This window comes from Babylonia areolata, chromosome 27 (assembly GCF_041734735.1).
Source record: "Babylonia areolata isolate BAREFJ2019XMU chromosome 27, ASM4173473v1, whole genome shotgun sequence".
Taxonomy (NCBI): Eukaryota; Metazoa; Mollusca; class Gastropoda; order Neogastropoda; family Buccinidae; genus Babylonia; species Babylonia areolata.
In genome coordinates, this window is record NC_134902.1 from 23,788,241 (window position 1) to 23,801,681 (window position 13,441).

Genomic DNA, 13,441 nt, shown 5'->3' on the forward strand with positions numbered 1-13,441 from the left:
AGTGGTAGATCATCCATAATCCACAGACTGGAAGAGTCATTTGTTCCACACATTCAACTTAATTTAAAAGGTTCCTCAGCCTTTTATAGCCATCGGCACAGTGCATCCATATCCACTGTGTCCAGGGCTCGGCACAGGTAGGCGGGGCCCAATCATGTTGAAAATACAACAGGGAACTGAATTCATCGCAGTCGCTGTGAATGTGTCTTGTATCGCAAGTTTAATAAGTATTTCATGACAAAGTTATTTATAATCTTCATATTCCAGACACACCTTGTGGTGAAACATTTTTCAGGAAACGTGCTGACCACAAGTATAATGTATATGTTTAAATGGAGAGGTTACAATTTAACACAAACTTTGAACAGGTGGCAGATGAAAGTTTTGTTTCACAGACCTACAGGGGAGGTGATAAGTTGCAGGAAAAAAATCAAGGAAGCAAAATCAAACATTTTGCATAAGAAAAGGTTATGTAATTCGTTCTGGGTTTTTTTCAAACACCCTGTTTCAAGACTGTGTTTGTGTGTTATGTGAGTGTGTGTATGTGTGTGTGTACACATTTTACATGTCTTTAAGTGTGAAAGGAAGATTTCCTCTGTGACTTTTCTTCCATGAACTGTCTTCCTGCAACTGTTCTTGCCATAATTACATCCATGGATTATCCAGCAGTAACTGACACCATGATGATACACACACACACACAGAAAGCACACACACACACACACACACACACACAGAGTAAACAAGACATGCACAATCACTGAATCAGGTTATGTCACCAAAGCACAGATTCCACACACACACATCTTGCCAGTACCTGCAGCACAAGAACGCAACCACCACTTCCCTGAGGTGAACAATGACTCACAAGAGATTTCAGCTGATCTAACAGGATCCTGTCCAAGCTTCCACTTCACATGAACGTTAACTAATATCACTTTTCATGTTACTCAACAAATACACCAATAAAACATTCTGATGCCCTTCAATCTTTAAAAAAAATTCTTTTAATTAACAAGCCATTTATGAAACAACTTGACTGAGGCCCTTTTTTCAGTTGTATTCAAACGGACATGTGAATGAAAGACATGGGCTGTAGCACTACAGGGGTCAGCACTATATATATATATATGCACAAATCACAAAACTGAACACTGCGTATGTAAAAGTGCACAAATAAAAGAACCATCCAGTCATCTCTCAAGACTATTGTGAGTCTGCAGATGCAATAAATTAACTGTAGAGATTGAGGCAAATGGCTTGAACAATGTTGCACATACAGATGGAAAAGTTTTTTCACATCATATATGTATATATGCATAGTTTTCACTCTACATTGAAGCCCAGTTTCAGTTTCAAGGAGGCGTCAAAGCATGAAGACTGATCCATATACACTACACCACATCTGCTCAAATAAAAGCAAAGCGGGTGGGGGATGGAACGCGGGAGGAAAGCCTAACCTACACACAGACCTAGCATGCTTATCAGGCATCGAGAGCCTATGAAATGATTAAAAAAAAAAAACAAGAAGAAAGAAATAGATTTACTTTGCTATTCATGTGTGTGAACAAAATCACTGCTACGTATCATTGGCTGCACAGCAGTTCATGTTGATAAAACCGCACAGTTCTTGCTGCAAAATGCTTGCTGGTGGAGACCTTCAACATCTTTAAGATAATGAAAACACAGGCAATTGCCATCTTGCACTGGTTACTTTCCCTGCCCCATGTATGTCCGTGTTATAAAAATTATATTATCTTATTCTGCTCCACACAATAGAATTCATGCTTGGTCCCGCTTGTCTTGTAGACTTATCAGCAGTGACGATACCTGTTGTGTGTGTGTTTTTTTTTAACCTATCATTGGCTTGTCGCATCATTAATAAAAACAGTCAATAAACTGGTCTAATTCTTTTAGACCCTGCTGGAAGAGATGATGTCTCAAGAGGAGGAAGCGGTGTGAGTGGACGAGATAGTGCTAGGGGTGGTACTGGTTGTGGTGGAGGTGGGTGTGGATTCGTCATCATCATCATTGCTGGACTGTGACATCGCCTGGAGCTCCTGCAGGCTGGACAGCAGCTGTGTCCTGGCCGACCCATGCACAGCATGGCTCCTCTCCAGCCTCCGCCCCCCAACCCCAGGAAGCTGCTCACGACCACCCCGGGACTTCCTGCCCCGGGAGGACAGTCTATCGGAGGTGGGTGGAGCTGGTGGAACATGATGGAACATGCCGCAGACGTTTTCAGTTGGCCTCTGGTCTCTCCAACCCAAAAACGCCGGCTGCTGCTGTTGCTGCGGGATGCGCTGGCTTGCAAGCGGGACATCACACTTGACTGGCAGGAGGGAGCGCTGCTTGGAGACGTCACCAGAAGACCGACCACCGCCAGCCCCTGATTTCCCGTCGGAGGAAGCTCCTGCAGAGGCCAGTTCAAATGGAGCAGTGGCCACTCTGGGAATCTGCCGTCTCCCTGTGGTGCCGGACCCATCTCTCTGCAGCGGCGCCACCTCCCTGGCTTGTGACCTCTGAGCCTTCATCAGGCGCAGACTGGCCAACACATCAGAGGTGTCTGACTGGGACTTGACTAGCGGCGCGCGGGGGGAGGCTTTGGCCGCCGCGGACTGCAGGGAAGGGATTTCAATGGACGCTGCCAGACTGCGGTGGGAGGCACAGAGGGGGAGCTGCTCTCTTGCCAGGTTGCTGTGGGAGGCGCACAGGGGGGACTCAACCCCGGCCCTCCCTGTCTTCCTCTCACGAAGCTTGCGCATGGAGCTGACCAGGTTGCAGGCGTCACTGACGGAGCGGACCAGCTCCCCCTCCTCCTCCAGGCTGACGTTCCTCAGGCTGGAGCTGCGGGACAGGTTGGGGGAGGGGGGCGTGTCTGTGCCAAAACTGATCAGCTGCAGGCGGAAGTGGCCTGTGTCCGTCTTCACCTCCCGCCGCCGGTTCTTCTTCAGGCGTCGCTGGTGGATGGTCTCGTAGTCCTTCTCGAACTGTCGCTGCCCTGTGAACAGCTTGTCCTCCAGCAGCTGTCGCACCTCCATCTCCACGTCATGTTCTGCTGCTGATGCTGCTGCAGCATCCTGTGGCCTCCTCACCTCCGCCTGCTGCTCCTCTTCCTCCCTCCTGCCCCTCTGCTGTGCCATCAACTCCTCCTCCCTCCCCTCAGGGCCTCCTGCTACACTTTCCTCTGTCTCTGTGTCCGACCCGAGCGGTTCAACAAACAGACTCTCAGTGTGGTGCTGGAGGTTCTCGTCCACGTAGTGCAGGGTCATGATGTTCTTCAGCTGCTCGAACTTGTGCACGTAGTGGTGGATCCTCTCAGACTTCTTCTGTCGCTTGTCTTTTTTGGGGGCGCCTTCCACCGCGTGGATGGAGGCTGCTTTGGGCGCGGGGCTGACCAGCACTGGGTTGATCACCACCTCTTTGATCTCCCCCACCCCCTCTACATGCACCGTCTCTGCTGCTGGGGCGTGGTGATGCTCAGTGGTGGCGGGTTCTTTACCCTCCTGTTCAGGAGGCACGGACAATGCCATGTTCACGCTGTCCGCGTGGATGTCCATCCACACCGCCACCGTCTCTGCTGCTGCTGTTGCTGCAGGTGGGTGACTTGTTTCTCCGTCCTCTGCCACCTCCCCAAGGTTCAGCTCCATGGCCTCCTCAGGGTGACCCTGGACGACAATGACAGGGACACCCTCCTTCTCCTCCTCTTCAGGAGGACCCACCCTCAAGCCCTTGGGAACTGTCTCCACGGTGGCTGCTACCACTTCCTCCTCCTCCTCTCCTTCCTTTAACTTGTCGACGACCTCTTTAACAGGTCCGGCGGGCTGGCTGTAGGACAGACCGCACTTCCTGCAGATCTCATGGCAGATCACCTGTTTGGCGTACCGTATGTTGTTGGTCAGACCAACCAGTTCTGAGAACACGCGGCACCTGAAACACACACAAATACACGTCATGGATGTTTTGGGCTGTTTTCGTCACATGTCTGCTGCAGAGCATGTGCAAGCGTTGCCTATAACACGTTGTCTACCACAAAACAAGTGCAAATACTGTGATGTAACACGTTACAGGACAGTTTCATTGTCTGCTAACAAAGCAAGCATGTAAATACAACACACTACATGGACAGTAAGTGCAAATGCTGTGATGTAACACGTTACAGGACAGTTTCATTGTCTGCTAACAAAGCAAGCATGTAAATACAACACACTACATGGACAGTTTTCAAGACATTTTGTAAATTTTTGCATCACACTGGTTTTTTTTACATACACATTTCTAACCCACACCACTCCCACCAGAAAACCCTTCATGACCTACCAGTATTCTGCGCCCCGAAGAACGATGTTTGTCATCGAGACCAAGAACAGCTCCCACAGTAGCTCTTTGGGCTTGTAGAGCTTCTTCACAAGTCGTATGACTTCCGCCGACAGTCCACCATTTCGAATCTGATCCACTTTGAAGTAGGCCCTAAAACACACAAAAAGTCTCAAGATAATGCATTATCATGATTATACGTAACTACTTTTTGCATCTTTGGAAGTTTGTACATGAGCAGAGGTGTGAGGAGAACAACCAACAATAAACCAAAACTAACCCCAACCAACCAAAACCAACATATCGCTATCAATCCAAGCATTCTTGTGGGCGTTTAATTTTTCATTTTTAGTTTCTACCTACACATACAATCATGCACATCAATCTATTAACTAATCTTTCTACTTTTCCCATTTCTTTTTCTTACAGTCTTTTCTTTATTTTTACTATTCTTATTATACTTAATTCCATTATTCTTATTATTATTGTTCTTATCATTTCAACTCCTCCCACAACACCCACCTCCTGCTGAAACCATTACCAATGGTACTGATAACATGGTATTTGAGACACTGTGGAAAATGCAGTCCACAAATACTTCCACAAAGTTCAGTTCAGTTCAGTTCTCAAAGGAGGCGTCACTGCTTTCGGACAAAGCCATATACCGTACACCACATCTGCTATGCATATGTCTGACCAGCTGTGAAACCTAACACGATTTGTCAGGCTCTGAGTAATAAAAAAAAGGGAATAAATAAATAATAATAATAATGATAATAATGAAATTGCAGGAAAGTAAGCAGAAGGCAAATGATCGAAATAAAAACATGAAAAAAAAACAACAAAGGCCACGCTCTGTGAACCCCTATTGTGCTCACCCACACACGCACGAACACAAACCTAAGCGTGAAAATGTACGCTCACAAATATGCAGACACACATACCCACACGATGACTAAGTAATAATCAAAAAGAGTATGTGAAAAAGCACACTAGTAAGCTGCATCACGACCAATGGCTACGTACAGCATGAAGAGTTGCAGAATGCAGTCTCGGAGCATGGTGACTGGGATGAACCAAATGTTGACCCACTTCTTCACTGGCTCAAACACCAGGCTGCCGTAACTTTTGGCCCACCACCCTTCCGAGTTGTCCCCTGCACACAAAATGAGGAACGGAATCACAAACCAGATTCACCAGTCAGACAGAGTGAAGGAACACAGACCTACAAAATACCTTTGTTATCTCCAATAAGAGAAATCAACTTGTTGCGTTAAAAACACATAAACCATGCATAAGAATTACAGTAATTCAGTAAGTATACACGAGAAACAAAATGCTTAAATACTAACTTGATATAAACCGTATGTAAAACAATCACAGTCATACACACACAATCATATATGTATGTTGCCAAGCAAATGTTTTCTGGCATGGAACATGAGGTGAGCAAACATTTAAAAAAATTTTTTTTTAGCACAAATGATTCTAGAACTCAAGTCCCAGACACCACCAGAGAATGAAACGCACTCACACTTGGCCAGGATGTCGGCAGACAGCTGACAGTTGCGGGCGTGGTCGCGGTGGTGCTCGCAGTCAGCGCAGTTGACGCTGATGCGGTGCTCCAGGTTGGTGAGGACGGCCAACACCCGGTGCACATTGCAGTGGATCAGGTCTGCCACACACACAGGGGGAGGACACCACAATCAGCCACAAGTTGGAGGTGGTCAGTCACACATCATTATGTACAGCAAAAAGAGATCTGTATGACCAATGGTTTGTCCAATGCAATGGGAGGCCATTTATAGCTTAGTCTTTTGTGAAGGACTATGACTCTCAAACTAGGAGGCAAAATTACACCGGCTCTCAGTGCTGAAGCCTTGGGGGCTAGCTGCCCTTTGGGAACCATCACAACGCTGACTGCCCTAAAACCCTCTTGGCTGAGACAGTGGGGATGTAACTTAGGCAAGACACTCTCCACTATAATCAAATTCTAGCCCAGATAGTTGGGACAGTAGTTACCTCCTCTGGTGTTCTGATGGTCATAGTTGAACACGACTGACTATCATACATGTAAGGAAAAGTGCACACCATCAAAAAAAAGAAATATGACGCCCCCCCCCCCCCCCCCTCTAATTTATGTTTAATCTAACATACTACTGTGACCCACTGGTGCACTCTCTGCCAGGGGTCTGATTTCCTGTGCAAACTACTGCCCCGTTCATGCTGAGAAACTGTAAGTATCTGTGGCTTGTCATCTCCAATGGTATATTACCTCCCTTCCACATGCCTGTGCAGCAGTTAACACCATCAGAGAAAAGAAATCTCATTGCTACAGCCATGTTTGTAAAACTATAAGATACTGCCCCTTTTCTAATCTTTTTTTTTTTTTAACTCTGAAAAATCTCATGCATGTCCATGAGGTAAGACAGAAAACCACCTTTCACCAGTTATTACTGTAATATTTTGACATACCCCTGTAAGAAAAATATAGTGGGTAGGGGAGTATGACAATGGTTAAGACGTACACACTACACAGGAAGAGAGAAAATTCCAGAGGTGAAATAACAAACCCCAGATCAAAGTTACTTTTTTCAGAGTAATCATTTCGTGTGTAACACAGTTCAAATTCTCCTGCACACACACTGCCTGGCTGACCCAAAACCATCCAGTGTTTCACACAGCAGTTTCACAAATTGTATATTTTTCAGTTTTTTTCAGTAAAACACTGGGAAATGTCACCTATTATAATACATATTGTGCTGATCAAGTTAATTCACACCAACAGATCAGCAGAAAGCACATGACATTGCAAGCCAGCAGACTTCTGTATTGTACTGTACAGTGCAGCGCCACCTCCCACCCCCTTTTTTCCCCTGCCTGCAAGTGCATTTATTTTCTACCAAAAGCAGATTTTTTCAAAAGAATTTTGCCATTGACAATGCTTTTGTTACTGTGGGTTCTTTTATGTGTGTTAATTGCATGCTAAACACAAATGACCTCCATTTTTCATCTCATCTGAATGACTAGCGTCTAAACCACCACTCAAGGTCTAATGGAAGCGGAGAAAATACTAGCAAGTGGGGGATTCGATGCACTGAGATTCCCCCACTTCCTTAGCAGACATGCTACCACTACTAGGCCACCATTCCACGAGTTCACTCACGGTTCTCGTGCAGAAAGCGGAGAGCATCGTCATAGCCCTGCCAGCAGTAGTTCTTGAGCGTCTCCGGTTTGGGAGAGAAGAAAGCATCCTTGAAGCGGGCCAGGTTGTGGGTGCTGGGGCAGATGCTCATGTTCAGCATGGTGAGGGGAAATGACTGGCCCTCGGGGTCCTGGGGGCAGATGCTGTGCTCCCCAGCCCATGGGCAGATGGTGATGGTGTCCGAGTCCAAGATGGGCAGGTTGTCCGAAAGGCCACCGTCCAGCAGATACTGCAAACATACAGAGACATACATATCATACAAAATCATAATTTATCACACAAATATAAACATGAGCATACACAAAGATGTGCAGTGTCAGAATCATATGTTGGACTTCAGATCACCAGTGACTAGGGTTTGAGGCCCTGTTTAGGCATGATGTTGTGTCCTTGGGAAAGGCACTTTACTCTGGTTTTCTTCACTCCACCCATGTGTAAACAGGTACCTGATTTTGACTAGGGAAAGTTAAAACAGAGCAATGGAAGGAGAGGATTGGGCCATGCCAGGCCCAAGACACACTGAAAGTGAATTCACTGCCCCCAAGACTATAAACCACTATGGGACCTTTAATCTTTCATATATATCTCATACACATGTGCAAACATAAAGAGGCAATGTTACCATGTTGTGTCACCAGAACTGAGGGAAAGGCTCACAGGCAGCACAAGATTGGGCAGAGAGAGAGAGAGAGAGAGAGAGAGAGAGAGAGAGGGGTGGGATGATATTATGCTTAACCTGGGGTTCAACATTAATGACACAGAACTTTACAACTTGCAGTCTGACTTTGACTTTGAGACTTAGGTATTAATTGACTTACCTCATCACCAAACTTTGGGATTGTATAGCTGCTAAATGCTGGCACATAGGCACTGCACAGAAGAGCCTGCACACACACACACACACACACACATATATACCCACAGAAATATTGTTTGTACTTGAATGATAAAATAGTGGGCCCATGAAAAAACCCCAATAACAAAGCAAAACAAAAACTGCTATCACCAATTAATGAAGTTGTATCATGAGTCAATAAATGAAAGACCGGGGTTAAATAGCATTTAAAGTTTCAAAACCGACTGGCTTAGTTTATCTCAGCACAAACAGGATGACTTCAATGAACACTAACACCAGCTACTTTGATTTGCCATTTCAGTTTTCAAGCACACACCTTCTCTTCCATTTTCACAAAACTGTACCCTGTACACTAAACTGTGCCCTGTACTAAGTATGCTCGACAAACACACAGGATTTTTTTCTCTCAAGTGATCATACTTATTACTACACAGTGTAATACTGTGCTGGTGAACCTTACATGATTTCCAGAACAAACATACACAGAGAGCTCTTTCTCAGTTTCCAACAGTGGCTTTCTGCCTGAAGGATAGTGACTGGCACAATGAATTATCTCCCTTCCTTTTAAGTTTTCCAATCCTGTCTCTGAACAGCACAAGCCAAAATGGCTGATGGAAATGAAGGAATGTTCCTGACAACTGTGCATGTTTTCCCTTATTTACTTTTTTGGTAGGATGGGGAAATCATTGTCAATTAAATATTCTGACTCATTATAAGTATAACTCATTGTATTTAACTTGAAAGAAGCTGAAACTTTCTTTTGTTCTTCAATCAATATTATATATACATAAATACATATATCATTTTATGTTTGTATGTTTATTGCTATGAATATATATCATTATATACCAAAGTACAAAATTCTGATCAAAGGTGAACTGGATAAAAACTGTGCCTGACAATTCGTATATCACACCCACTTCCTCAAAGGTCAAATGTTCATTTACGTACAAGTTTTCATCTTTACAGACCTTAGTAGCAGGTCTACATAAAACAAACACAGATAAAGGGTTTACAGACTGGACAGAGGGTGTAAGGTACATCAAGTATGGATGACAATAATTATCAAATGTTTTGATGATAGCTGGTGTTCTTAATTAATATGATTATAGTTTAAACAAGCCTTGCTGAAATTGTCAAACTGAAAACAATTTAGTCTCTGATGTTAAATCCTGGCCTCACTTAAGCTGTCAAAATGGAAAACAATCTTGTCTTTGATGTTAAGTCTTGGTTGCAATGAAGTTGTGAAAATGAAAACACATCTTGTCTCTGATGCTAAGTCATGTAAACAACAGTCAAAGCATGTATTTCTTAATAACAACAAAAGAAAAGAATGTAATACTAACATCAATGAGTTCTTTTCGTGTGTCAAACTTGCTGATGATCTGGTTTTTCAAGCTGCTCAGCGTTGTGACCGAAATAAAAAGGCGGTCTGTGCAGAGTTCATGAGCATTAGCAGGAAGCACTTGGTCAATGCTGGAACGGAGGATGGCCTCAATGTTGATGCCAGGTTCCCATCCCCCCAGTGGATACTGCCCCGAAGATCTGGCCAGTCTCAGTGTGAAATCCACACACTCATCTGTCAACAGAAAGGGGGAGGGGGGTAATGGCAAAATGAATAATAATCAAGGAGCATTAGGATTGGAGATACTCGTATGAAGACAGTGGTGACAGCTGTCCTGAATGCCAAATACAAGACCAAACATCAGGATTGACGGTTCTGGTTCACTTTGACCCCAAATTCTCCCTCAGCTTGCCAGTCAAAGTGAGCAAGAACCTGCAGTCCTAATACTGCTTTATTATCTATTGGGCAATCTTGACAGCAGCAGAGTTCCATCACAAGTGTAAAGTTTAGAGTAAAAATTACTGCTACTGACTCAGAAACCAATCAAACAACCTTTTGATTTGAAGGCCAACTATAACAAGTATAAACATAGGTGAAGAAGAAAACGATTAATCATTGTCAAATTTGTGTGTCTGTGTGTGTGTGTGTGTGTGTGTGTGTGATACTGAATACAGGTTAACCCAGATACTGTTGGGGGTGGGAGGGAAATTGGGAGAATGAATGGGATGGGAGGTGTAATACAGATGGTGTAAAGAAAAAAAATTAAACAGATGGCGTGAAAAATATGTGACAGATGTACGATTAATTTGTCAGTGCCATTTATAACTATATCAGTAGTTTATATATACATATTATGCACTGACTTGTAGAACTTTATACTACATTTTGTGCAGTAGGTTTTTGCTTTTAAGTTATATACAGGTTTTTGCTTTGTGTAAGTAATATACAGGTTTTCCCTCTACCTGTTGGGTTTTGCTCCAAAGGGCAGACACCAATTTTTCAAGATATCACCAGTGAAAGGCTTTTGGACTTTTACCCACAATTTTATTATAATAATGTAGTGAGTTGGCTTAATTCTCCCCCTTTCAGGGTGTAAGGTAACAGACTACATCACTCTCTGTACACAGTCCACATTAGAGAAGGTTACACAAGAGTGGGACAGGCACTGTGTGACACCACTCATCGCCTGATAACAGTCAGGTGACATTGCAATCATATACATGTTCCTGTCGTTACGCGCGTGTGTGTGGCCTGGGGTATTGGGGTTGGATGTGGTGTCTAACCAACTCAATAAGCCTCATACAGAAAATTGAAAATGGAATGGGAAGCCCAGAGTGGCATAAGGCAATGCGCAACTTTCAGATTAAAAAACTCACATGGTCATACTGCCCGGGACATGCAGGTGTTAAGGGAAATGAGCGAGCTGACAGACTTGCTGGTAACGCAACACCAACGAGTGGCCTACATCTAGGAAAATCAGATATCCTCAGAAAAGTAAAAGAATATCAAAAAGAACAGGTACAAGGCCATCACACCATCGATCGCCTCAAAGAAATAAAAGCAGAGAGAGGGAACGGCCGTAAGTCTAACATGAAAGGTAGAGCACGATGCTTTGCAAATCAAACAAATACGGCATCATTTCCAAACCAACATTGTGCAAATTTCTACAAAACGGAACAGAGTCTCTGTGGGCTTTTCCAAATACAATATACTGAGCAAAACACTAGACGCCATGTTCTTGGCATCAGAGATCTTTTCCCATCCCTCTTGCGGCCAATCAGTGGCAGCCTCTGTGCGTGTGTGTATGTGTGGGTCTGTGTTTTTGAGTGCATTTGTGCATGCTCGAGAGTGTAAGTGTACACAAGTGACAGGAGAGTTCTGTGCATGTTCTGTGTGCGTGTGCGTGTGCGAGTGTGTGTGTGTGTGTGTGTGTGTGTGTGAGGGGGAGGTGGGGGTGCAGGGGGGAGGTGGGGTAGGGGATGAAGTATGTAAGTGTATGCATGGCTACACTGTGGGAGCAACAGGATATTGGAATGTATATATATATCTTTGTATATATGTGTGTGGGGTTGGGGGTGGGAGATATGGGCGTATGTGTGTGTGTTTGTACAAGTAAGTGTTCATCTGTGTGTGTGCGTGTGTGTGTGTGTGTGCGTGTGCCATGGAAGCTGCGATACATAGACTAGAAATGAGTGTGTGGAGGAGGGGGGTAGAGGAAGTGCAGGGTAATGTGTGTGGTGTGTGTGTGTGTGTGTGTGTGTTGGAGCTCATGTACGTTTATATGTATTTGACTGTGCTTTCATATCTGTGAACTGCATGTTTGGTGCATATCTGTTATGCATGTGTGGGTGTATGTGTGAATGTGTGTCTTCATGTTTTACATTTATTTGCTTATTTATCATCATTATTGTCTTATTTATTTATTTATTTATTTATTTATTATTATTATTATTACTACTACTACCTTTTTTTATATTATAATTATTTATTCACCTTTTTTTCTCTCAAGGCCTGACTAAGTGCTTGGGTTACGCTGCTGGTCAGGCATCTGCTTGGCAGATGTGGTGTAGCATATATGAATTTGTCCGAACGCAGTGACGCCTCCTTGAGCTACTGAAACTGAAACTGTGGTGTTTGTGTGGTGGGGATTTTGAGGTGTGTGGGTTTATTCGCTTGTGTATATGGCGGAAAAGCATGGTGTGGGGGGTGCATCTAATCTCTATTATGTGCGTATTCATAAGGTAGGGTTATGAAAAGCCATTATTTACTGATGCTGGAAACAGAACTATCAGCGCATTTTTGCTCAACACTGCACAGATCATTAGGTATGTGGAAAAAAAAGTCATAAACTGAACCGATAAAGGCCAAAAGAGGCTTGGCCTCCATACACTGATAAGATCTGAAAGAATGCGAACGATAAATCAGCCCGCATAAACTGAGGTCACCTATTTATACTGATAATAGTTTCCGTAACACACACAGTCACACACACACGGAATCTGACCAATCAAACTAGTTGATCACGAGCGCGGCCCCGAGACAGAAACGTGACGTGATGAAACCACTCATCTGCACCAACCAAATAGACCGACACAGTATGCACGAACCACCAAGGACGTTTGTTTTCCACAGGTCAGTGGCATCAACCTATGAAATTCTGTCCACTATCGTTTAAAGTCCGCTCCTGACTCGCATACCGTTTGTGTTAGCTCTCTTGAACTGACGTTGGTAAGGGGATAACAGCAGGATTATTCTTCAGTCTGTTTGGTTTGGTAAGTCATAAGAATAAAATCGTCTCTCTGCGGTTGCTTTCATTTGCAGACACCCCCTTCCACCCCCAGGCGCACGTTGTGTATGTTCGTGTTCGTTCATTGGTCTTTTCATTTTTAGTGATATTAGACAAGAACTCGTGTGTGTGTGTGTGTGTGTGTGTGGCTGCACTGGTATAAGCTCAACAGTAAGAGGAACTGAAGCGGTTAGTGTTGAGAGAGAGAGAGCGAGAGCGAGAGCGAGAGAGCCGGACAGAGAGAGAGAGAGAGAGAGAGAGAGAGAGAATGCTTTCAAGCCCTCCCAAAAGTTCTATTCAACTGAATAAACAAGCGCTAAAAAACAGGTCTACTGAAAGAAGAAAGCTAAAAATAAATATATTATTTCTGGCAGGCAATCCAAACTGATGTTCAGGATTTAGAACAAATCCGATTTCAAAAATACCAGATAC

At 44.1% G+C, this 13,441-nt stretch overlaps 1 protein-coding gene across 1 annotated transcript in view; it reads right to left on the reverse strand.

The window, feature by feature from the left end:
- Positions 1-366: 366 nt before the first annotated feature.
- Positions 367-13,441, reverse strand: part of LOC143301234 (uncharacterized) — a 13,600-nt gene continuing 525 nt past the window's right edge. Inside the window, exons 2-8 of the mRNA XM_076615365.1 lie at positions 9,725-9,957; positions 8,341-8,406; positions 7,484-7,751; positions 5,852-5,992; positions 5,344-5,473; positions 4,321-4,470; positions 367-3,930 (exon numbers count right to left, since the gene is read on the reverse strand). Coding sequence (XP_076471480.1) covers positions 1,941-3,930; positions 4,321-4,470; positions 5,344-5,473; positions 5,852-5,992; positions 7,484-7,751; positions 8,341-8,406; positions 9,725-9,957 — 2,978 coding nt within the window. The 3' untranslated portion in view covers positions 367-1,940. The remainder of the gene's footprint in view (positions 3,931-4,320; positions 4,471-5,343; positions 5,474-5,851; positions 5,993-7,483; positions 7,752-8,340; positions 8,407-9,724; positions 9,958-13,441) is intronic.